Source organism: Balaenoptera physalus (assembly GCF_965194825.1).
Source record: "Balaenoptera physalus genome assembly, chromosome: 18".
Classification (NCBI taxonomy): Eukaryota; Metazoa; Chordata; class Mammalia; order Artiodactyla; family Balaenopteridae; genus Balaenoptera; species Balaenoptera physalus.
Window position 1 is genome coordinate 79,446,753 of NC_138899.1, and position 23,726 is coordinate 79,470,478.

At 37.9% G+C, this 23,726-nt stretch overlaps 1 protein-coding gene across 8 annotated transcripts in view; it reads left to right on the forward strand.

Annotated features, from left to right (window-relative positions):
- Positions 1-23,726, forward strand: part of LOC309647633 (uncharacterized protein) — a 197,005-nt gene that overhangs the window by 42,565 nt on the left and 130,714 nt on the right. For 5 of the 8 annotated variants that reach the window (XM_082435168.1, XM_082435171.1, XM_082435172.1 and 2 more), the window contains exon 4: positions 10,618-10,677. The exons of the other annotated variants lie outside the window; for them this stretch is intronic. In XM_082435168.1, the coding sequence (XP_082291294.1) occupies positions 10,618-10,677 (60 nt within the window). The remainder of the gene's footprint in view (positions 1-10,617; positions 10,678-23,726) is intronic. 8 annotated transcript variants of the gene reach the window in all.

Consider the following 23,726-nt stretch of genomic DNA (forward strand, 5'->3'; position numbering starts at 1 on the left):
TAGCACTTATATGGTAACAGTCTCTTGTAATACTCCGATTGAAGACTTTCTGGTCTTGCAGAATATTTGTAAAGTTTCTATAGGAAAAAATACGAGCATATGGATAAGTGAAAACCTGTTATTTGTTTAGATAAAGACATTCTTGCTAAGTTTAAAATGGCAAGCCTTTCTATGTAATATATACAATAGAACATATAGTATATTACATGTCATAAGTCGCATAATGTATACCATAGTAGCATAAATAAATGTGAAAATATTAAAACAAAAGATATTCACAAGAAAAGGAACATAAACGGATGATAAATATTAAAAAGCCAATCCCTTATTATTGAATGGAATGTCAAATAAATTTACTTTATCAAATGAGCTGTTACTGGTGAGGATTTGTGAAATGCAGGCCCTTACATTATTTTTGTTAATAGTCTTAAGAACATCTAGTCATTTGACTCATTAATTCTAATTCCAGGAATCTAGTCTAAGAACTTAATAATAAATTTAGAGAAATATTTTTGCATAAATTTAGAGGTTAAAAATGAAAAAATAATAGCATTGGCTAACTCCAGTTAGATCAATATAATGGAATATTATTAGCAATTAGATACAACGTTTTAAAAAGATTTGTAAGGATATGGTAAGTTATTCATGAATTGAGCAAAAAGGGAGGATACTAAGTTTTTAAAATATATACCATATATGTGGGCAAAGAGGTGATTGAAAGGAAATCTGTAAAAATATGAATAGTATTCATCTTTCTCTGGTGGGATCATAAATGAATAATTTCATGCCATAATACTATTTTATATTTCTTAAATTGTTCTAACATCTAAAATAAATGTAACTCAAAACCCAAAATTTTAGTAGGAGATTTAAGCACTGCCTAGTCCTGTTGGAATTCTCCCGTATCGTGGGTGTGTTTGCCCAAGATGTCACAGCAATGACTACGTGTCAGAGGAAGGGAGCCAGAGCCCTTGCGTGGATGGTCTTTCGGAAAGAAGGTGGTGGGAAAATGTAGCTGATTAATGGCAGCTCTCGGGAGTAAGATGGATGGGGCTGCAGAGAACATCTGTGTTCTATCAGAGTGGGTGCAGCTACTCCACTGCCTTCCTGACAGTGAGAAGAGAACATCATTGTTGCTCATGCAGATCTTCTACAATAAAAACGTTCCTGGTTGGCATACAGGAACGATCAAAGTCAGATTTTATTCTCTTAACCAACTTCGACATCTCAAAGGACAAAGCAACACAGGTCAGGCTCACATTTGGGAAATAAGATTTGAGTTGATATGTATCCTTCATTTAGAGCTTCATTAAAACAAGGATCAAAGCACAGTTACATCAGGAAAAAGTCAGCAGGGTTCAGATTATTTCATTTCATCCGTAATCATGACTTGTTAACTTAGAACCTCTTCAGAATTTAAAAAATAGTCACAGAATTGGCACAAAGAACTCTTCAAACACTCTGTGGCACTTGCTTTAGAAACCACATTATAAATATATTCACGATCCACTTTCATTTAGAATACATTCTGGGGCACTCACACCAGCAGGTCATATTTCAAACTACAGAAACTGCCTTGTTGATGGGCAGGTTATCAGTTAGACTGGTGAAGGGCAGAGTGAAATGAGATCAGTGAAACTGTCGATGGGAAGGTGGTTTCCTTCTTCTTGTGCTTCACTGGGTTACATATCGGTGGTGTTTTACACAAAATAATGAAAGACTTTCTAAAGGAGTCCTACGAGTGAGCCTCATGCATTTCATAAAATATCTGAACCTTACGAGTAATAAGGACAGTGCTGTCTTTTCTATCCTTAAATTCATATTTTTAGATTCTAGGGTGCTTCTTGCCATCCTCAGTTACATTGGTTTTACTCAGCGTCTGTTGAATTTGAGCACCCAATGGGTGGAGTGGTCAGAAAGGGAAATAATACCCTCAGTGCTACTCTGGTGTAGCGCTCATCAGATCTCTGGCTTGGGGGGGACGTCTCCGTGGTGTGTGTGTGTGTGTGTGTGTGTGTGTGTGCGCGTGCGTGTGTGGTTTAGTTCCATAATCTATGGGATGAAGTAATCAGGGACCATTGAAGTTGTGTCAAGGAGTTCCAGACAATTCAGTGGCAAATTGTGTGTTGTTTATTCTGGGTAGAAAGCAGAACAAAACATAAAAGCCTAGGAGGCTCGTGATGGGAAAAATATTGGACTGAGACGCAGGGAACCTGGATTCAAAAGTTCTAATGCTGCTTGTATAATTAAATGTCAGAGATTTTGACAAGTCACATAGCCTTTCTAAGGGGTTAAACTGGCTGTTCTCAGAGAGAACTTCTAGCACTAGTATTATATACTGAAAAAAAAAAAAAAGAAAGAAAAGAGAGAAGAAGAGAAAGAAAGAAAGACAAGAGACCCTGGAAGGACCTCCTTGTAGTAAATCTGAAACTAATGATAGTCAGGAGTACTTCTGAGTCTAGGAATGTCTCCACTTGGACGATGACCTGAAAGGTTAGCCTCTGCAGCCTCTTCTTCTGTTTTGTAGGGCGTTTAAGTCTTTGAAAAGATCATGCATCTTTATGATCAACTGCTATTGTTGTTTTCCTCTCCTCCTTCATTTAGTGAGACAGGAAAATGAGATACTTAACTGCAGGAGGCATTCAGGTGGAAAATAATTACACGATCCTATCTAAATCTGACAGCCTTTTTTATACGACTACCAGACTATAGCTCCTGTTCTTTTGAGATTATTTGTCCTTACATGTTTATTCAAGTTTTATTTAATGCTTTGTCAGTTTTTAATACCAGAATGAATGATGGAAAAAATTAACCTAACACACTTAAGGGAAGTCAGCTTACAGATGTCTTTGTGAACTCTTAGGTAGCCATTATTAAATTTATAGCAGGTTATCTACTATCCATATCATTGAACAAAATAACAGCAAGTGATGTAGTCTGGACAGAAAATGAAATCGACTAGAAAGGAACTACAAATTTTGAAAACATAAAAGAAAAAGACAGAAGCAAGATCATATAGAAAATATCCTGAAAAGACTGAGGATGAAAATGCATGTTAAAACAGACAAATACACATATACGCACAGAATTAAAGTATATGCTGTTTACAACAAACATATAACATAATAATACAGAATACATTTAATAAACGTATCAAAGCAAATATTGACTTAAAGACATCAGGAGTGATAATATTAACAATAAGAGCAAAAAGAAGCCAAATAATTCAATATATTTTGGTAAAAAGAGTTATATGAATCATATAAAAGCACTTAAGAAAAAAATGACTTCCCAGGTACATAATCTGTTCAGGAATATAGGAATTATGGTGCTACTCAGTTCCATTTAATGAAGTTACCTAACTAGCGCCAATGCTGCATGAAAGTAGTGGAAAAAAGCTACTTACTGAAAAAAAAAAAAAAACTAATGCATACTGTTACTTATAAATATGCATGTAGAAATTTAATAAACAGTGAGAAAATTATTTACAATAGTCAAAAGGGTCTACCCTAAGAAAGTAAAAATAACTTAAATGCATAATGGAAAGAGGGAATTGGGCAACAAAAATGAAAGTACAACAAAGAAATTAAGAATGATAATACTTATGGGAACTGAAATAGGAACAAGAAGTAAACGGAGTCACAGAAGAAATAGCTGAAAACGAGGACGCTGGCAGTACTTTAGGAACGTGTCCAGAGGAGCTTAGAGACGGCAGATTTATCAACGTAAATAAGGAGAGTGGGTGTGAGGAAATGGATGGTGTCCCAGAGGTAGTGACGCTGGCATCAAAGAATTCTCAGAGGTATTTCATGACATAAAAGCACAAAGGATCAAGGTGTGGGAAGCTGGTCCAAACTTAGAGAGGGGGTGACATGGAAAACATGAGCACTTCGTATAGTATCATCAGCTACAGGACAAGGAGAGCAAGGCAAGAACTACTCACACCCTTCTTCCTGAGCTTTTACAAAGAGACACTTGAATTCTCAAGGCTTCTAGTTTTAAAATTGCAGTGTACTAAATAACAGTAAGCTTTATTCCCCCCCATTCCATTACTAATGTATATTAGTAACTGACATTGAGAAATTTTTTCAGTACATTGACAACAATTTTGTAAAGGTCATGGAACAATCACTATCTTCCCCCCTGGTTGTGAAGCTTCAGGTACCTCATCATTTTTACAGTTTTACACCACTGTGCAGAGTGAGAACGGCCTATATTTCACACCATTCGTCAAATAAGAAATACTGTATCACTCTCTCAATAGCTGCTGAAGTCAGTAAGGTAAACTTATCACACATTCTTAATAAATTATAGGAAAAACCCAGTACATCTAGAAGACACCTTATAACATGATAAAGAACATCTCAATTTTAAACCTAATAATATCATAAATATAAAACACCAGAAGAATATTTTAAAGTCAAGGATAATTATTATTTAACATGAGCATAAATAAGGGGAAAATCATACTTTTTAAGGTGATTTGAGGATTACCTAGAAAAAAATCTGTTAGAATCAACTGAGTCCATAAAAATCCACAGAAAACTATAATGTTTATCAATTTCTGAATAAATGTATAAAGATGATACTTTTTATATTCCAGTAATAACCAGGTAGAATCTATTGGAATAAAATATTATATCTGCTTTAGCAAAAGATTTAATCTAAGAATCTGAAAATTGTGTTCAACAAAGATGACGTTAAATATTCCATTCCTTTAAATATAAAAAACAAATACTGCTGAGATAAAGGGCAAAGGTTACTAATATGAAATTTATCAAAGTGTGAACAAAGGTGACTAATACTATTTGAATAAATGTTTTGTCTGATTTATCTAACTTTACCTAATTTTGGCTAAAAGAGAGCTTTTTAACGTGATAATACTGCATTGACAATGGCCATATGAGATGAAATTACAACCATACTGCGACGAAGGGAGTATAGATGGACACTCCCTTTAGGATTGTACTCTGCGGTATGTGTAAATACCACTGAGGTCCCCACAGTGTCGGTACCGGGGTCCAGGGATGTTGTAGGGAATTTACAGGAAGATTTAGTCAGTTTATCGCAAACCTTTTGATTATTTCAGGCGTCTGAGGACCACTCACTCACTCGATGGTTCACTGTGAGAACTTACACAACTCAGCGTAAAGGTATAGTGGGGGATATGGCTTACTACAGCAGAGGAGACAGTGCAGGAACAGCAGGGAGGATGGATTTACACACACATAAAGGCTGGAGAGACCAAGCACAGCTTTGCAGGTCCTCCCTCCCACGTGAGGGTTGCATGGATGTAACTTTCTGTCCAGCTGTGAACAGAAAAGACGCATACAAGGTGTCTCCATTGGGCTTCCCTGGTGGCGCAGCAGTTAAGAAGAATCCACCTGCCAACACAGGGGACACGGGTTCGAGCCCTGGTCCGGGAAGATCCCACATGCCGCGGAGCAACTAAGCCCGTGTGCCACAACTACTGAGCCCGTGAGCCACAACTACTGAGCTCACGAGCCACAACTACTGAGCTCATGTGCCACAACTACTGAATCCCGCGCACCTAGAGCCTGTGCTCTGCAACAAGTGAAGCCACCGCAGTGAGAAGCCCGCGCACCACAGCAAAGAGTAGCCCCCGCTCGCCACAACTAGAGAAAGCCCACGCACAGCAACGAAGACCCAATGCAGCCAAAAATAAATAAATAAAATAAATAAATTTATATTAAAAAAAAAAGGTGTCTCCACTTAGGGGAGCCCATCTGGGTCTTGGAGGCAGAGTTCTTCAGTCTTCAGGTGTGCTGGTCACATGGTACCAGCCACCATGAGGTCCCAGCCAGGCACACCAGAACCTTCATGTTTATGCTAAACATTCTGACCTGCTGCCCTGGCCGTATAGGATCACATCATTAACCAGTAACCATGTGAACATCCCAGAACCTAGTTCTCAGAGCTTGGCCAAAGGTCATTGTCATGGCTACTGAATAAACAGACCTGCCAAGTTGTCTCATTCCTCAAGCCTTCAAGCCTTGGCCAAGGTCTCCACAGTGAAACCATCTCTAGTACTATTACATCTACACGTACTGTACCACTTATTCATAATGTAGAACAGCAATAATAATGCAAATACACCCCTCATTTGCAGAAGCCAGCAAGGAGTGGGGATAGACTTAACGAAAAGCCAAAATCCACTATGTATTTCTTTTTACTGTTTTATCAACTTGATTATTACATATATTCTTATCTACAGATACCTGTGCTTTATGATAACCCTCCGTAGAGATAGTAATTACAGTGATAAACTGGTGATTAAGTGAATCTAGTTCTTCCTCGGTCCCCAGGGGCTTTACAACCTAAGGAAGTTTTAGGTCAATTTCTCAGTAAATTTGATGAATATTATCATATTATATATTTATATAAGGTAGCCAAATTTTACCAATATTACATCAGATTGTGGTATTATTATGATAGTATTTATTTTTAGATTTATTTATTTATTTGGCTGCGTCAGGTCTTAGTTGCGGCACACGGGATCTTCGTTGAGACCTGCAAGATCTTTTCGTTAAGTCACGCGGTCTGCTTGGGTTTCTCTCTAGTTGTGGTGCGAGGGCTTCTCTGTAGTTTGCGGCACGCAGGCTCTCTCGTTGAGGGGCACGAGCTCAAGTAGTTGTGGTGCCTGGGCTTAGTTGCCCCGTGGCGTGTGGGATCTTAGTTCCCTGACCAGGGATGGAACCCGTGTCTTCTGCATTGGAAGGCGGATTCTCTACCACTGGACCACCAAGGAAGTCCCTATCATGATATTCTTTAGGTTTGTTGGAAAATAGTTGTGTGAGGATTAGCATTCTTAAATCCTTGCTAATAGAATTGGACTTTACCCACTTACCAGGTATTATTATGAACTGGGATTGTTACTGGTTCCACTGATTCTGTAATTTCTGGGTTCCAGTCTAACTCGAAGCAGAGCTAATCGCCCTGTCTCAATCGGCATGTTTGCACAGAGATACGTTCCCCTCCTGTGTTATGTAACAAAGTCCATCTTGACTCACCAGAAGTGTACAGATGTCATTTATTATCGTTCCCACACAGTAGGCCATGCCCTGGAGTGAGGACATTTAGGGGATGTTGTTGTAGGCTACATTTGCCCCCAGAACATTTAGATAAGTTCGGGGCACCGTGATGTGCTACTTGAATGTCTACAGCTAAGACGGAAGGTTTTTGCCCATGACTGCCTTGGCCTCCATTTCAAGTGACGTGATCAGAAGACCTTGTGTGCTTTTTTGCACGGTCGGGTTCAGTCGTGTTCTAACATGATGGGTTGGGTCGGTATGACTCAATTTACTAGCCCATCTTTACCTTTTCAAACAGATTCCCATCCTTCTCCATGCTCTTCGGAGAGCATTTCTTCCAATTTGGCTCTCTTAGCTAACATCTTTTTCTTTGGAATGTCGCTTTACATTAAAAGCAAACTCAGCTTGTCTTAGTATACTTAGACCTGCATCTATTTTACAAAGGGGTCTTTATGGTCTCATTGGTCAAGGTTGTTTAATCCACCACATATGCTTTTGCCATTGAGTGCTAATTGCCAGGGAACAATAAAGATACATATTTTGTACCCAAAATATTGAGCCCTCTATGTGGAGGTCAGGTGTGTACTGGTCACTCCTAAATGGATTTTTGTTTGAGTTGCCACAAAGCTTCCCACAGCCTCTCCTTTATCTCTGGCAGGGATGTGAGTCCCCCACGTGAGCTTAATGCTTCACCCGCATCTGAAGCCATGGTTTTCTTTAATCTTGTGTGTAGCTTTCCACAAACCAAGAATTGTGATGTTTTCACACATATGCTATGATCTGGTGGGCAGGTGGCCACTACTTGTTTCCCACTTTAGTTAGGAATCTGCCTGAGCATTTGGTCCTCAGAATTAATAATGACCCAATGATCCGTCCTCCTGATATTAAATCCTGTACGTGATGGATGTCCGAAATGGAGAAACTCTCAGAGATTCCTCCCCAGTCGAAGTCCCTCACAGCAGATGTATCCTGTAAAATAAGAACCCAAAGACTTAGGTACATTAGGAAGTTTTCACTTAGTCTTCAGCAGCGGTTCCTGTACATGACAACACAAGACAAACGTGTTCTACGGAGAGATCTCACACAAGTGTGCTGATTGATTTGCTAATTGTAAGGTTCCAGAAGTAGAGGCAGCTTTGAGAATTTGTCAATCAACAGCTAGCAAGAAGACAGTGACCTAAGCCACACCGGTGCAAAGAAATAGCTTCAAATGAGACCCCAGCCCCAGCCCTCTCTTGGATTTCAGCCTGATGAGATCCTGAGCACAGAATCCATCTAACCAGCACCCAAACTCCTGAACCGTGGGAAATGTGAGACAATGAATAGGTGCTTTAAGCTGCTATGTTTGTGGTAATTTATTATACAGCAATAAAAAACTAATATACCCATTTCATGTCAAGATCCACTCTGTCATGTTGGAAGAGCGGGATACAGACAGATTTATGTATTGCAACAGACAAGAAAGGAGGTGGTCCAGTTATGGAAACTCAGGTGCAAGTTTGGAGGAAGTTAGTAATAAGTTTCAATCAAAGCTGAACCAATAATTTAAAAGCCTGGGGCTTTTAAAATGTGCCCTTTACAATAACCTTCTTCAATTTTTAAATGAGCCAACTACATCACGTATTTCTGAACTTAAATTAAGTGGTGCTTTATTTAGGTAAAAGCAGGAACCAAATCACCAGGAGAAAATGGGAAAATTTTCTAATTGATACAGGAGTTTTTAGTCAGTGACAACAATTTCCTGACAGGCTGTAAGTACTGTTTTCACATGGGAAGAAGCATCTTTTTGGAGTGACTGGAAATTTAAATTAGAGGGGGCTTGGCTTCCCTGGTGGTGCAGTGGTTAAGAATCCGCCTGCCAACGCAGGGGACACAGGTTCGAACCCTGGTCCGGGAAGATGCCACATGCTACGGAGCAACTAAGCCCGTGCGCCACAACTACTGAGCCCATGCACCACAACTACTGAAGCCCGCGCTCCTAGAGCCCGTGCTCCACAACAAGAGAAGCCACTGCAGTGAGAAGCCCGTGCACCGCAACGAAGAGTAGCCCCCGCTCGCTGCAACTAGAGAAAGCCCGTGTGCAGCAACAAAGACCAAATGCAGCCAAAAATAAATAAATAAATAAATTTATATTAAAAAAATCTAAATTAGACAGGAAGGCAAAGTAGATAAAGTAGCAAAAGGCTCCAGGCATGTGCATTTTTAAAAAACATCTTCATTGGGGTATAATTGCTTTACAACGGTGTGTTAGTTCCTGCTGTTTAACAAAGTGAATCAGCTATATATATACATATATCCCCTCCCTCTTGCATCTCCCTCCCACCCTCCCTATACCACCCCTCTAGGTGGTCACAAAGCACCGAGCTAATCTCCCTGTGCTATGCGGCTGCTTCCCACTAGCTATCTAGTTTACATTTGGTAGTGCATATATGTCAATGCCACTCTCTCACTTCGTCCCAGCTTACCCTTCCCCCTCCCCGTGTCCTCAAGTCCATTCTCTACATCTGTGTCTTTATTCCTGTCCTGCCCCTAGGTTCATCAGAACCATTTTTTTTAGAATCCATATATATTTGTTAGCATACGGTATTTGTTTTTCTCTTTCTGACTTACTTTACTCTGTATGACAGACTCTAGGTCCATCCACCTCAATACAAATAACTCAGTTTCGTTTTTTTTTATGGCTGAGTAATATTCCATTGTATATATGTGCCACATCTTCTTTATCCATTCATCTGTCGATGGACACTTAGTTGCTTCCATGTCCTGGCTATTGTAAATAGAGCTGCAATGAACATTGGGGTGCATGTCTCTTTTTGAATTATGGTTTTCTCAGGGTATATGCCCAGTAGTGAGATTGCTGGGTCATATGGTAATTCTATTTTTAGTTTTTTAAGGAACCTCCATACTGTTCTCCATAGTGGCTGTATCAATTTACATTCCCACCAACAGTGCGAGAAGCTTCCCTTTTCTCCACACCCTCTCCAGCATTTATTGTTTGTAGATTTTTTCATGATGGCCATTCTGACCGGTGTGAGGTGGTACCTCATTGTAGTTTTGATTTGCATTTCTCTAATGATTAGTGATGCTGAGCAGCCTTTCATGTGTTTGTTGGCAATCTGTATATCTTCTTTGGAGAAATGTCTATTTAGATCTTCTGCCCATTTTTGGATTGGGTTGTTTGTTTTTTTGATACTGAGCTGCATGAGCTGCTTGTATATTTTGGAGATTAATCCTTTGTCAGTTGCTTCGTTTGCAAATATTTTCTCCCATTCTGAGGGTTGTCTTTTCGTCTAGTTTATGGTTTCCTTTGCTGTGCAAAAGCTTTGAAGTTTCATTAGGTCCCATTTCTTTATTTTTGTTTTTACTTCCATTTCTCTAGGAGGTGGGTCAAAAAAGATCTTGCTGTGATTTATGTCAGAGTGTTCTTCCTATGTTTTCTTCTAAGAGTTTTATAGTGTCCAGTCTTACATTTAGGTCTTTAATCCATTTTGAGTTTATTTTTCTGTATGGTGTTAGGAAGTGTTCTAATTTCATTCTTTTACATGTAACTGTCCAATTTTCCCAGCACCACTTATTGAAGAGGCTGTCTTCTCTCCATTGTATACTCTTGCCTCCTTTATCAAAGGTAAGGTGACCGTATGTGTGTGGGTTTATCTCTGGGCTTTCTATCCTGTTCCATTGATCTATATTTCTGTTTTTGTGCCAGTACCATACTGTCTTGATTACACTGTAGCTTTGTAGTATAGTCTGAAGTCAGGGAGCCTGATTCCTCCAGCTCCATTTTTCTTTCTCAAGATTGTTTTGACTATTCAGGGTCTTTTGTGTTTCCATACAAATTGTGAAATTTTTTGTTCTAGTTCTGTGAAAAATGCCATTGGTAGTTTGATAGGGATTGCATTGAATCTGTAGATTGCTTTGGGTAGTATAGTCAATTTCACAATGTTGATTCTTCCAATCTAAGAACATGGTATATCTCTCCATCTGTTTGTATTGTCTTTAATTACTTTCATCAGTGTCTTACAGTTTTCTGCATACAGGTCTTTTGTCTCCTTAAGTAGGTTTATTCCTAGGTATTTTATTCTTTTTGCTGCAGTGGTAAATGGGAGCATTTCCTTAATTTCTCTATCAGATTTTTCATCATTAGTGTATAGGAATGCAAGAGATTTCTGTGCATTAACTTTATATCTTGCTACTTTACCAAATTCATTGATTAACTCTAGTAGTTTTCTGGTGGCATCTTTAGGATTCTCTATGTATAGTATCATGTCATCTGCAAACAGTGACAGTTTTACTTCTTCTTTTCTGATTTGGATTTCTTTTATTTCTTTTTCTTCTCTGATTGCTGTGGCTAAAACTTCCAAATCTATATGGAATAATAGTGGTGAGAGTGGGCAACCTTGTCTTGTTCTTGATCTTAGAGGAAATGGTTTCAGTTTTTCACCATTGAGAACGATGTTGGCTGTGGGTTTGTTGTATATGGCCTTTATTATGTTGAGGTAAGTTCCCTCTATGCCTACTTTCTGGAGGGTTTTTATCATAAATGGGTGTTGAATTTTGTCAAAAGCTTTCTCTGCATCTATTGAGATGATCATATGTTTTTTTCTCCCTCAATTTGTTAATATGGTTTATCACATTGATTGATTTGCATATATTGAAGAATCCTTGCATTCCTGAGATAAACCCCACTTGATCATGGTGTATGATCCTTTTAATGTGCTGTCGGATTCTGTTTGCCAGTATTTTGTTGAGGATTTTTGCACCTATGTTCATCAGTGATATTGGCCTGTAGTTTTCTTTTTTTGTGACATCTTTGTCTGGTTTTGGTATCAGGGTGATGGTGGCCTTGTAGAATGAGTTTGGGAGTGTTCCTCCCTCTGCTATATTTTGGAAGAGTTTGAGAAGGAAAGGTGTTAGCTCTTCTCTAAATGTTTGATAGAATTCGCCTGTGAAGCCATCTGGTCCTGGGCTTTTGTTTGTTGGAAGATTTTTAATCACAGTTTCAATTTCAGTGCTTGTGATCAGTCTGTTTACATTTTCTATTTCTTCCTGGTTCAGTCTTAGAAGGTTGTGCTTTTCTAAGAATTTGTCCATTTCTTCCAGGTTGTCCATTTTATTGGCGTAGAGTTGCTTGTAGTAATCCCTCATGATTCTTTGTATTTCTGCAGTGTCAGTTGTTACCTCTCTTTTTTCATTTCTAATTCTGTTGATTTGAGTCTTCTCCCTTTTTTTCTTGATGAGTGTGGCTAGTGGTTTATCAATTTTGTTTATCTTCTCAAAGAACCAGCTTTTAGTTTTATTGATCTTTGCTGTTGTTTCCTTCATTTCTTTTACATTTATTTCTGATCTGATCTTTATGATTTCTTTCCTTCTGCTAACTTTGGGTTTTTTTTGTTCTTCTTCCTCTAATTGCTTTAGGTGTAAGGTAGATTGTTTACTTGACATTTTTCTTGTTTCTTGAGGTAGGATTATATTGCTATAAACTTTCCTCTTAGAACTGCTTTTGCTGCATCCCATAGGTTTTGGGTCATTGTGTTTTCATTGTTATTTGTTTCTAGGTATTTTTTGATTTCCTCTTTGATTTCTTCAGTGATCTCTTGTTTATTTAATAGTATATTGTTTAGCCTCCATGTGTCTGTAGTTTTTCAGTTTTTTTCCTGTAATTGATATCTAGTCTCATAGCGTTGTGGTTGGAAAAGATACTTGATACAATTTCAGTTTTCTTCAATTTACCAAGGCTTGGTTTGTGACCCAAATATGATCTATCCTGGAGAATGTTCCATGAGCACTTGAGGAGAAAGTGTATTCTGTTGTTTTGGATGGAATGTCCTATAAATATCAATTAAGTCCATCTTGTTTAATGTGTCATTTAAAGCTTGTGTTTCCTTATTTATTTTCATTTTGGATGATATGTCCATTGGTGAAAGTGGGGTGTTAAAGTCCCCTACTATTATTGGGTTACTGTCGATCCCTTTTTATGGCTGTTAGCATTTGCCTTATGTATTGAGGTGCTCCTATGTTGGGTGCATAAATATTTACCATTGTTATATCTTCTTCTTGGATTGATCCCTTGATCATTATGTAGTGTCCTTCTTTGTCTCTTGTAATAGTCTTTATTTTAAAGTCTATTTTGTCTGATATGAGAATTACTGCTCCAGCTTTCTTTTGATTTCCATTTACATGGAATATCTTTTTCCAATCCCTCATTTTCAGTCTGTATGTGTCCCTAGGTCTGAAGTAGGTCTCTTGTAGACAGCATATATATGGGTCCGGTTTTTTTTATCCATTCAGCCAGTCTATGTCTTTTGGTTGGAGCATTTCATCCATTTACATTTAAGGTAATTATTGATATGTATGTTCCTATTACCATTTTCTTAATAGTTTTGGGTTTGTTTTTGTAGGTCTTTTCCTTCTCTTGTGTTTCCTGCCTAGAGAATTTCCTTTAGCATTTGTTGTTAAACTGGTTTGGTGGTGCTGAATTCTCTTAACTTTTGCTTGTCTGTAAAGTTTTTAATTTCTCCATTGAATCTGAATGAGATCCTTGCTGGGTAGAGTAATCTTGGTAGTAGATTTTTCCCTTTCATCACGTTAAATATGTCCTGCCACTGCCTTCTGGCTTGCAGAGTTTCTGCTGAAAGATCAGCTGTTAATCTTATGGGGATTCCCTTATATGTTATTTGTTGCTTTTCCCTTGCTGCTTTTAATATTTTTTCTTTGTATTTAATTTTTGATAGTTTGATTAATATGTGTCTTGGCATGTTTCTCCTTGGATTTATCCTGTATGGGACTCTCTGTGCTTCCTGGACTTGATTAACTAGTTCCTTTCCCATATTAGGGAAGTTTTCAACTATAATCTCTTGAAATATTTTCTCAGACCCTTTCTTTTCTCTTCTTCTTCTGGGACCCCTGTAATTTGAATTTTGGTGTGTTTAATGTTGTCCCAGAGGTGTCTGGGACTGTCCTCAATTCTTTTCATTCTTTTTTCTTTATTCTGCTCTGTGGTAGTTGTTTCTACTATTTTATCTTCCAGGTCACTTATCCATTATTCTGCCTCAGTTATTCTGCTCTTGATTCCTTCTAGGGAATTTTTAATTTCATTTATTGTGGTGTTCATCATTGTTTGTTTGCTCTTTAATTCTTCTTGGTCCTTGTTAAACGTTTCTAGTATTTTCTCCATTCTATTTCCAAGATTTTGGATCATGTTTACTATCATTACTCTGAATTCTTTTTCAGGTAGACTGCCTATTTCTTCTTCATTTGTCTGGTCTGGTGGGTTTTTACCTTGCTCCTTCATCTGCTGCATATTTCTCTGTCTTCTCATTTTGCTTAACTTACTGTGTTTGGGGTCTCTTTTTCGCAGGCTGTAGGTTTGCAGTTACTGTTGTTTTTGGTGTCTGCCCCCAGTGGGTAAGGTTGGTTCAGTGGCTTGTGTAGGCTTCCTGGTGGAGGGGACTGGTGCCTGTGTTCTGGTGGGTGCAGCTGGAACTTGTCTTTCTGGAGGGCAGGGCTGTGTCCGGTGGTGTGTTTTGGGGTGTCTGTGAACTTAGTATGATTTCAGGCAGCCTCTCTGCTAGTGGGTGGGGTTGTGTTCCTGTCTGGCTAGTTGTTTGGCGTGGGGCATCCAACACTGGAGCTTGCTGGCCATTGGGTGGAGCTGGGTCTTAGTGTTGAGACGGAGATCTCTGGGAGAGCTCTCGCCAATTGATATTACGTGGGGCTGGGAGGTCTCTTGTAGTCCAGTGTCCTGAACTTGGCTATCCCACCTCAGAGGCTCAGGTCTGACACCAGGCTGGAGCACCAAGACCCTGTCAGCCACATGGCCAGGTATATGGGGATTTTCTTGCCTTTCTGGAAGTCTGAGGTCTTCTGCCAGCGTTCAGTAGGTGTTCTTTGAGTTACTTTCTGTGTGATGCTAAGGTTACCAGTATCCTCTCTTCCTTGGGTCCAGGGCCCTCACCAAGGGCTCTGGGTACAAGAGATGTGCGAATGATGTAATGTCTACACACCCAGCACGCTGCCCCAATGCTCTGAGCCTTCTCCTCACATCCTGGCCCAGCTCCCTGACCTCCAGCGCAAGCTGCTCTTCCAGGAATAAAACACTTCTTCCCACTGGCTGTTTCCTACTCTGGGGCCTTATCCCCTGCCTCAGCCCCAGCACGAGTCAGAGGGCCCCCCACATTAAACAATTCAAGGGCTATTCATCGAGCACCTATGGGCCAGGGACTCTCCTAGGAACAGAGTTACTACAGTGAGGGGGCCGAGCCGGTAGCTGCCAGCACGCAAGCGGCTCGTGCCAAGTCGGGCTCTAACCCGTCCCAGGAAGAGGCCACCCCTCCTCACCTCCTACTAGAGGCCCAGCTACTTGCTAAGCAAGGGAGAGCCACTGGGGAGGCACACACTGGACAAACTAGAGCTGGTCCAGAGGAGCGCAGAGTTCAGGGGTGCAGACTCTCAGAAGTACGGGCGTTTAGGGCCAGGCATGTGCATTTTAACAATAAACTTTCCATCGGAAGGCAGTACTATATTCCAGATACACAATTGATTTTAGCATGTCTTTTGATCTGTATCGGTAGTATTTTCTTTTAAATTTCTTCCTCTGTGCTCAAACAGTCTTAATGGCAAGTAAGAAATTCAGAGGAAAGAGAATTTTCTTGACCTTTGTTGTTAAGATGTTAGCACTGGCATGTTTGGGCATAGATCTCCATCTCAGAGAGAAAGGGTGGCAGGTGGCAGTTCAGGGGCCCTTCATCTGAGAGTCTTCCAAGGCTGCATTTCTTAAAGTCATTTGCCCTTTTATTTTCTTAATGTTGATCAGGCATCACAAGGAAGTGTATAAATCAGGCATAAGTACATTAATTTCTAAAGGACGTTATTCTTTCTTCTGACTGGAATGATTTTTCATCTGCATTCAATATAATGATCCCATTTTTATAAAAGGAATTGTTTCTGAAGACCTTGAGCAATTCAGAACTTGAATAATTCAGGAGTAATTTTCATAAAGAAATAAATGTAAGGTAGGTAGTATGCTTTTTCAGAGCTTAGAAATTTCCTGAAATTGAAGTGTAAAGGCACATTGCTATGGCATTTATTTTGCAGCTATGTCACCAATATTTTTTCATCATCCCTGCCTGATATACAGTGATGTTTGCCAACACGAAGCTGTGCTCCTATAATGCTGCTTTAAAATTTTCAGAACGTTCTCTCTAGCATTAACTGAAAAACATTTGGCCCTTCCTTGACTTGGGGGTCTGTTTTTCCACTCTTATATTGACACCACAATTTAATGAACATTTGAATAACATTATTTGTAGTATATAAAATTATTTAAAATTTTATGCGTAGTGAATGTTAAAATAAAAGTGCCATAATCCCTAAATCAGTCTCAGAAATTTCTGATGCATATAAAAGGCATCACAAAACTGATAATATTGACAAGGAAAAGGAAGCATTTCTGTTTCCATCTAAGGTGGTTTATCTGCAGCATGGCTTAAAATTCACCTTTTTTCTTTAAGAATGACATTTTTGTATGATTTAATATATTTTACACAAACATTTGAATTTTTCTTTTTTTAAATTGCACTATTTCTAGTTGCATAATTTGTTTGCATAAAATAGAATGGCATATACTCTGGAATGTTCCTTGGTAATTCAGTAAAGTTCTTAGTGATCATATAATTAGAGGGAAATAGCGTGAATACATCCGAGACCTATTTCAGCAGCGTGTGTGGTGATGCCAGATGAGTGATTCTTATCCCATAACGGAGGACACCTCTTCATGTGCTAGAAATTTATGACTCCATGCGTTAATGTGTACCTTCTTTGAACGGTTGTGAGTAAACACTGGCATTTCTCATTTTTTGGATGTTCTTTTCTATGCTGCAGGGTGATAATCCTCTTTTAGTCATATAATCTTCCCCTATGGGTAAAATAGGGAAGGATGGACTTATATTGTCTTCCTTATAGCCTTGTGCCAGGGCTTCCCCCCGATGTAGGATTTGAAGATCACCCCAGCAGTTCGGAAACCCATTTATGGCCAACACAGCCTTGAGGTGAGAGCAAAGACTTTGATGTTTAACAGACTAGGTTTCAGTCTTAGCTAGGACTTAGCCAAGTTGATTTTTCTGTCTCATTTTCCTCTGTGAAATTTAGTTAATCCAATTTAAATCATGAGATTGTTGTGAGGATTGGATGAGGTAAGAAAATGTGTAAAATGTCCAGTTCTCTGACCAGTTCATAATAGGCAGTTAACAAGTAGTATAACTATACCTATGCTAGCGTACTCATAGGATGGCTTTTCTCATCTACTCTGGGTGGATTTTACTAGTTTAACTCTCAAAGAACAGCTTCATTTTCCTTACTTGTAGCTCATGGTAGATACCTCCCTGTTTCTCACCCTGACCTGAACTCTCAAACATTCTCTTGTTATTCAGAGGAGAGAAAGTCTCATTTTTTGTAGATCTAAAAAAATGCATTTCATTTTGTCCTTCTCGGTTTACAGCAGGGCATGCCAGCTAGAAACACTTGAGGTGGAACTATCCACAGAGTATGGCATTCCGCATCATGCTCAAGGGCAGGGACACCCCGTCCACGTTCCCCGCCCCGGGACCTCAGTCACCCTCACTGTTGTGAGCTCCTCTGGCTCCCTCAGAACTGGCTCTGTCCATGCTCTCCAACTCAGAATAATGGCAGATTGATAAAATGGAGGAGAAGAAGTAGGGAAGCGCAGCAACAGATTTTCTTCTTTAACACTTTTTCCCAAGGGAGGGTGAAGACCGTCGCTGTCTCTTGAAGGACGTGATGTGGCACAAGCCTTTGGTCTGGAACAGCACCGAGTTTGGAATCCCAACTCCATCCCGCAGTGGCTGGAGCTTCAGTGGTACATTTAGCCTCACTAAATCTGTCATCATGTTTATAAAGGAAGAGAGAGTGTTATCATTTGTATTTCCCTGACTTTTTATGAGAAATAAGTGAAATATCTGAGCCATAGTTATTTCTCCATTGCTTCCCTTTTCCTGACTACATGTTTTACAAGTTAAAAAAAACTAGAATGTATGTTCACTGCTTTGAGGGTCATGGAAGTTGTTTCCCCATCTTGTAACTAGTGTTGATGGAACTGTATTCTGGCTTTCCTCCACATTTGGCTCAGCCCCAAGGCACAGGCTCATAGCAGCAGTATTTACCCAATGCTGTCCTTCCCAGACTTGACGTTTTATGACCTGTCATCTCACGGCCTTCAGGGTGCCACGGGCATCCTATCACTCAGGGCAGAATTCAAGTATATGACTTATGACAGGAATTTCATATAATAGGGGAAAAGATATAAGTCAAAAGGTTTCATCCTGACTGTGTTAGTGTGAATTCTTGATGCATTTTCTTGCGAGCCTACAAAGACATATATAACCATGGGGTGAAAATAAAGGGGTTTCTTGGATTGAAAATCAAAACAAAATGACGATTTCGTTTTAAAAGTGCTATTTCCAGTCGTTTTATCAAATACAGGAAGAAGTAAATTCTTTGCTATCTCCAGCAGCTGTATATCGGTTCAGAGTACTCTATGAAAATATGTAATGTTAGGGCATTTAAAATCCATTTTATCATGCAGAAGGTTTTGTGCAATAGATTACTTGCCCTTTTTAAATGAGAAAGCTGTGATCTTTTGCATTCAGCCACCTCCTCTGCGTAAGGATTTTTAAAACCTTGTACCTCGTCGTGAATTGCTAAGAGTAAAATTTGCTTCCTGCTGTTTCTAACCAGTACCCTCCACCTACTATCGCTATTAATTTGAATAATTCACAACTTCCTGACCTATGCAAATTTGAGAGAAACCGTCAAAATAAGAAAGATATAATTTTGTATGCATTTTCCCTATTTCGATGTGCATTCTTTTATGCAGTCTTTTATTTAATATAATTTCGAAAGTGGAAAAATTTCAAGAATAGTGACCTGTTTATCATTCTTTCTCTAGAGACAGGTATAGTACATAGAGAGATAATACAATATAGAGATAACATTTACTTTTCTTGAACCCTTTCAGAGTAAGTTGAACATATTGTGCCCCTTTGGCACTAAGTTCTTTAGTGTATATTTCCTAAGAACAAGGACAAATACTTATGTAACCAAATTACAATGATAAAAATCGGGAGGTTTAATTGGCAGTCCAAGTCCAAATTTCATCAGTTGTCCAATGCCCTTTATGACTATTTTATCCCTGTTCTAGGATCCTATCCAGGGGTTACACACTGCATTGAGGTACCATATCAGTTTAATCTCCTTTACCTGGGATTAATTAGTTCCTGAGTTAATTTTTTTTCTTTCTTGACCTTGACTCTTTTGAAGAATGAGTCTTTTTTGATGCTTTTAGTAAGAACGCCACAGAAATGATGCTGTGTTCTCCCTATTATATCGTATGGAGAAACACGTAATGTCAGTTTGTACCAGTGTAGCTGATGTTAATTTTGATAACTGGATTAGGGTATTGTCAGCCAGGTGTCTCTACTGTAAAGTTACTGTTTTTCCTTTTTAAATAATATGTAATTTATGGGGACATGCTTTGAGACTACGTGCATACGCTGTTCCCCATCAAACTTAGCCACTATAGTAAACATTCATTAATGATTTTTATACCTCCATCATTACGTCTGTGTTTATTTGTTGGCATCCTATTTTAAGAAATATTCCTTTTCTCTCCTATTTGTTTATTTAGTAATTTATTCGTATAGGTTTGGGCCAATAATTTTTTATTTTATTCTGAAAATTTTAATCCATTACAATTATTATTTATCTTGATGATGGAATTCTTCTACATTTGACCAGTGGGAGCCCCTCAAGGTGGCTCCCTTGTCTTTTTGATGTTTCCATCATACTTTGACCACCTTGTTGCTTTTTAATACAAGATCTTGCAGACTTATTTTGTACTTTTTCTGTCCCAGCCTTGGTATCAGCCTCTTCTCTGAGGTACTCTAGTTCCTTTTCCTGTAGAATATTAGCTGTAAACCAAGGTGCTGGCATTAGCTGCAATCATTGCTTCAGGCGAGTCGTCGTTCCTAGTCCTTCTCAACAGAGCTGAGAAATACATCAACGTTCATCTGTCTGTCTATCTATCTATCTGTCATCTGTTGTCTATCTAATTATGTATCTATCTACTGTCTATCTAGCTATCATCATCATATATCATCTATCTTTCATCTGTTATCACCTATCTTCCATCTGTCCGACTATCATCATCTGTCTTTCACCTATTTATCATAAACCATGTGTTCATGCCCGGGCTTCCAATTCCAAATCAGCACCACAAGTTACATTTTAAAAAATTTTCTTTTTTTATTGAAGTATAGTTGATGTACAATATTGTGTTAGTTTCAGGTATACTTATTGTTTTATAAGTGATTCAGATTATATATATATATATATATATAAATATATATATATGAATATATATATATATATATATTCTTTTTTAGATTCTTTTCCCTTATAGTTTATTAGAAAATATTGAGTAGAGTTCCCTGTGCTATACAGTAGGTCCTTGTTGGTTATCTATTGTATATATAGTAGTATGCATATTTTAATCCCAAACTCCTAATTTATCCCTCCTCCCCGGCTTTCCCCTTTGGTAACCCTAAGTTTGTCTTCTATGTCTGTGAGCCTATTTCTGTTTTATAAATAAGTTCATTTGTATTATTTTTTTTAAGATTCCACATGTAAGTGTTATCATATGATATTCGTCTTTCTGTGTCTGACTTACTTCACTTAGTATGTTAAGAACCACAAGTTACATTTTTGTCTTTCTCCTTTTTCATGTTTGTAACCACTTCTCCAGCAGTGACAAACCTGACTCACATTTTCTTCAGTATATGTGCTTATTTACTCAAGCATGGAATACACAGGGAGAAGTTTCAGAATTGCTAACCCATACCAAAAAGGAGACCTTCTATGTAGAGGTCAATGTTGTTTACAGTTCTTTTATTTCAAAGTAAAGTTTACATAGTGAGAAGCACACATCTTAAGTGTGAAATTCACAGTTGTGACAAGTACATACACGTGTGTAACTGACATTCCTATCTTAACTCAGGTACAGAATATTTCTATCATCTCAGAAAGTTTTCTTATACTTTTCCCCAATTAACTCCTTGTCCCCAAAAGGTGACCATTTTCCCCGTTTTTTCCACCATGGATTAGTTTCTCCTGTTCCAGAAACTTACACAAATGGAATCTTACATTTATGTGTGACTTCTCTTGTTGTTGCATGTAGCAGTAGTTTAATTTTTTTTTCTTCCTGAGTATGATTCTATTGTAGGAATGCACCACAACTTGTTCATCCAGTCTGCCTTTAATGGACATTTCAGTTGTTCCAGGTTGTAATGAATAAATATTCTAAGGATATTCTTGGACCAGTTTTACAAATACACTTTTTTTTTGCTCAATATTTAGGGGTGGAGTTACTGGGTTGGACGGTAGATATTAGTTTATTTTATAAGAAACTACCACACATGTTTTCAAAGTGGTTTTGCTATTTTTATATAGCCAGTGATATATTAACTAGCAATGTCTGAGATTTCAATTAGCCAACGTTTGGTGTTATTCGTCTTTTTAATTGTACCCATTCGGGTGTTCTAGTGGTATTTTTTGATTTTATTTGCATTTTCCTGATAACTAATAATTGTGAATATCTTTTCATGTGCTTTTTGGCTATTTGTACATCTTCTGTTTTGAACTGTTTATTTAAGCCTTTGCTCATTTTTAATTGGGTTGCTTATCTTCTTTTTTACTGAGTTGTAGGTATCTTTTATATATTTGGCATAAAAGTCTATTGTTAGATATATGTTTTGCATGTGTTTTCTCTGTGATTTGCCTATTCATTTTCTTCGAAGTGTCCTTCGACTGGCAGAAGTTTTATATTTTAATATATTCCAATTTATCAATCTTACTTCTTTGTTGTTAGTGATTTCTGTGTTGTGTTTAAGAACTATCGATTGGCCACAAAGAAATCCTCCCATGTTTGTTTTCTGTAAAGATGTTATAGTTATAGCTTTTATGTTCTGGTCTGTGATCCATCTCAAATTGATTTTTGTATACACGGTGAGGTGGAGGTTGAATTTTATTTTATTTTTCCCATGTTGATATCCATTTTTCAATGCCATTTATTAAAAAGATTTTCTTTTCCTCGTTAAGTTGCTTAAGTGCCTTTGTTGAAAATCAGTTGACCTCATAAATGTGACTCTATTTCTGCACTATATATTCTGCACCATTGAACTAGGTGTTGATCCTAAATGCAATGTCAAACTGATGAGAGTAGCTTTATAGTGGGTCTTGAAATCAGGTAATGTAAGTTCTTTGTTCTTTATCGAGATTGCTTTGGCTGTTCTGCATTATTTGCATTTCCATATAAATTTTGAAATCATCTTATCAAATTCTAAAGAAAGCAGGCAGGGATTCTGGTTGGAATTATGTTAATACATAGGTTAAGCAGGAGATCACTAGCATCCTAATAACTTTTGAGTCTTCCAGGCTATGAACATGACTTATCTCTTTATTTACTTCGCTCTTTAGTTTTTTTTTCACCGCAGTGCTTTGCAATTTTCAGTGTAGAAGTCTTGCGTATCTTTGTTAAATTTATTTCTAATAACTTTACACTTTTTATATTATTGTAAAAGAATTTATTTTTATTTCATTTTCTAATTTTTGCTGCTAATACCTAGAAATACAATTGATATTTGCAGATTGCAGAATAAATTCACTAATCAGTTCTAATAGTTTCTGTACAGATTCCTTAGTATTTTTTACCAAGGACATAATCAAGTTGTCTGTTAACATAGGCAGTTTTACTTCCTATTTTCCCAACATTATTTCCTTCATTTCTTTTTCTTGCCTTGTGCACTGGCTAGAACCCCCTGTGCAATGTTGAACAGAGGTGATGAGAGCAGATATTCGTGCCTTGTTCTCAACTTTAGGGGGAACCATTCAATATTACACCATGAAGTATAATCTTAGCCGTGGGTTTTTCCTAGATGTGTTTTATCAGATTGAAGAAAATTCATTCTATGCCTAGTTTATTGATGGGTTTGTATCATGAATGAGTATTGAATTTTAAACTGACTTTTCTACCTCTACTGAAATGATCATATGACTTTTCTTTCTACTTTTTACATATGCATATGTAAAATTTTTATTAATATGGTAAATCACATTGGTTGATGTTAAATTATTAAACCAACCTTACATTTCTTGGATTACTCCATCTACTCATGCTGTATCATACTTTTTATATTGCTGGATTAAATTTAATCAGATATAATGCAAATATTTTCTCCCAGTTTGTGGCTTGTCTCCTGATTCTCTTTATGGTGTCTTTTACTGAGCAGACATTTTAATTTTAAGGAAGTCCAGCTTATCAATGATTTCTTTCATGGATCATGCCATTGGCGTTGTATCTAAAAAAGACATCATTGTACCCAAAGTCATCTAGATTTTTTTTTTGTTATCTTCTAGGAGTTTTACAGTTTTGTGTTTTACATTTGGTCGGTAATCCCTTTGGAGTTAATTTTTGTGAAAGGTAGAAGGTCTGTCTCTAGGTTCTTTTTTTGGAATGTGGATGTCATTGTTTTATCACCATTTGTTGAAAAGACAGTCCTTTCTCCATTGAACTGCCTTTGATCCTTTGTCAAAGATCAGCGGGCA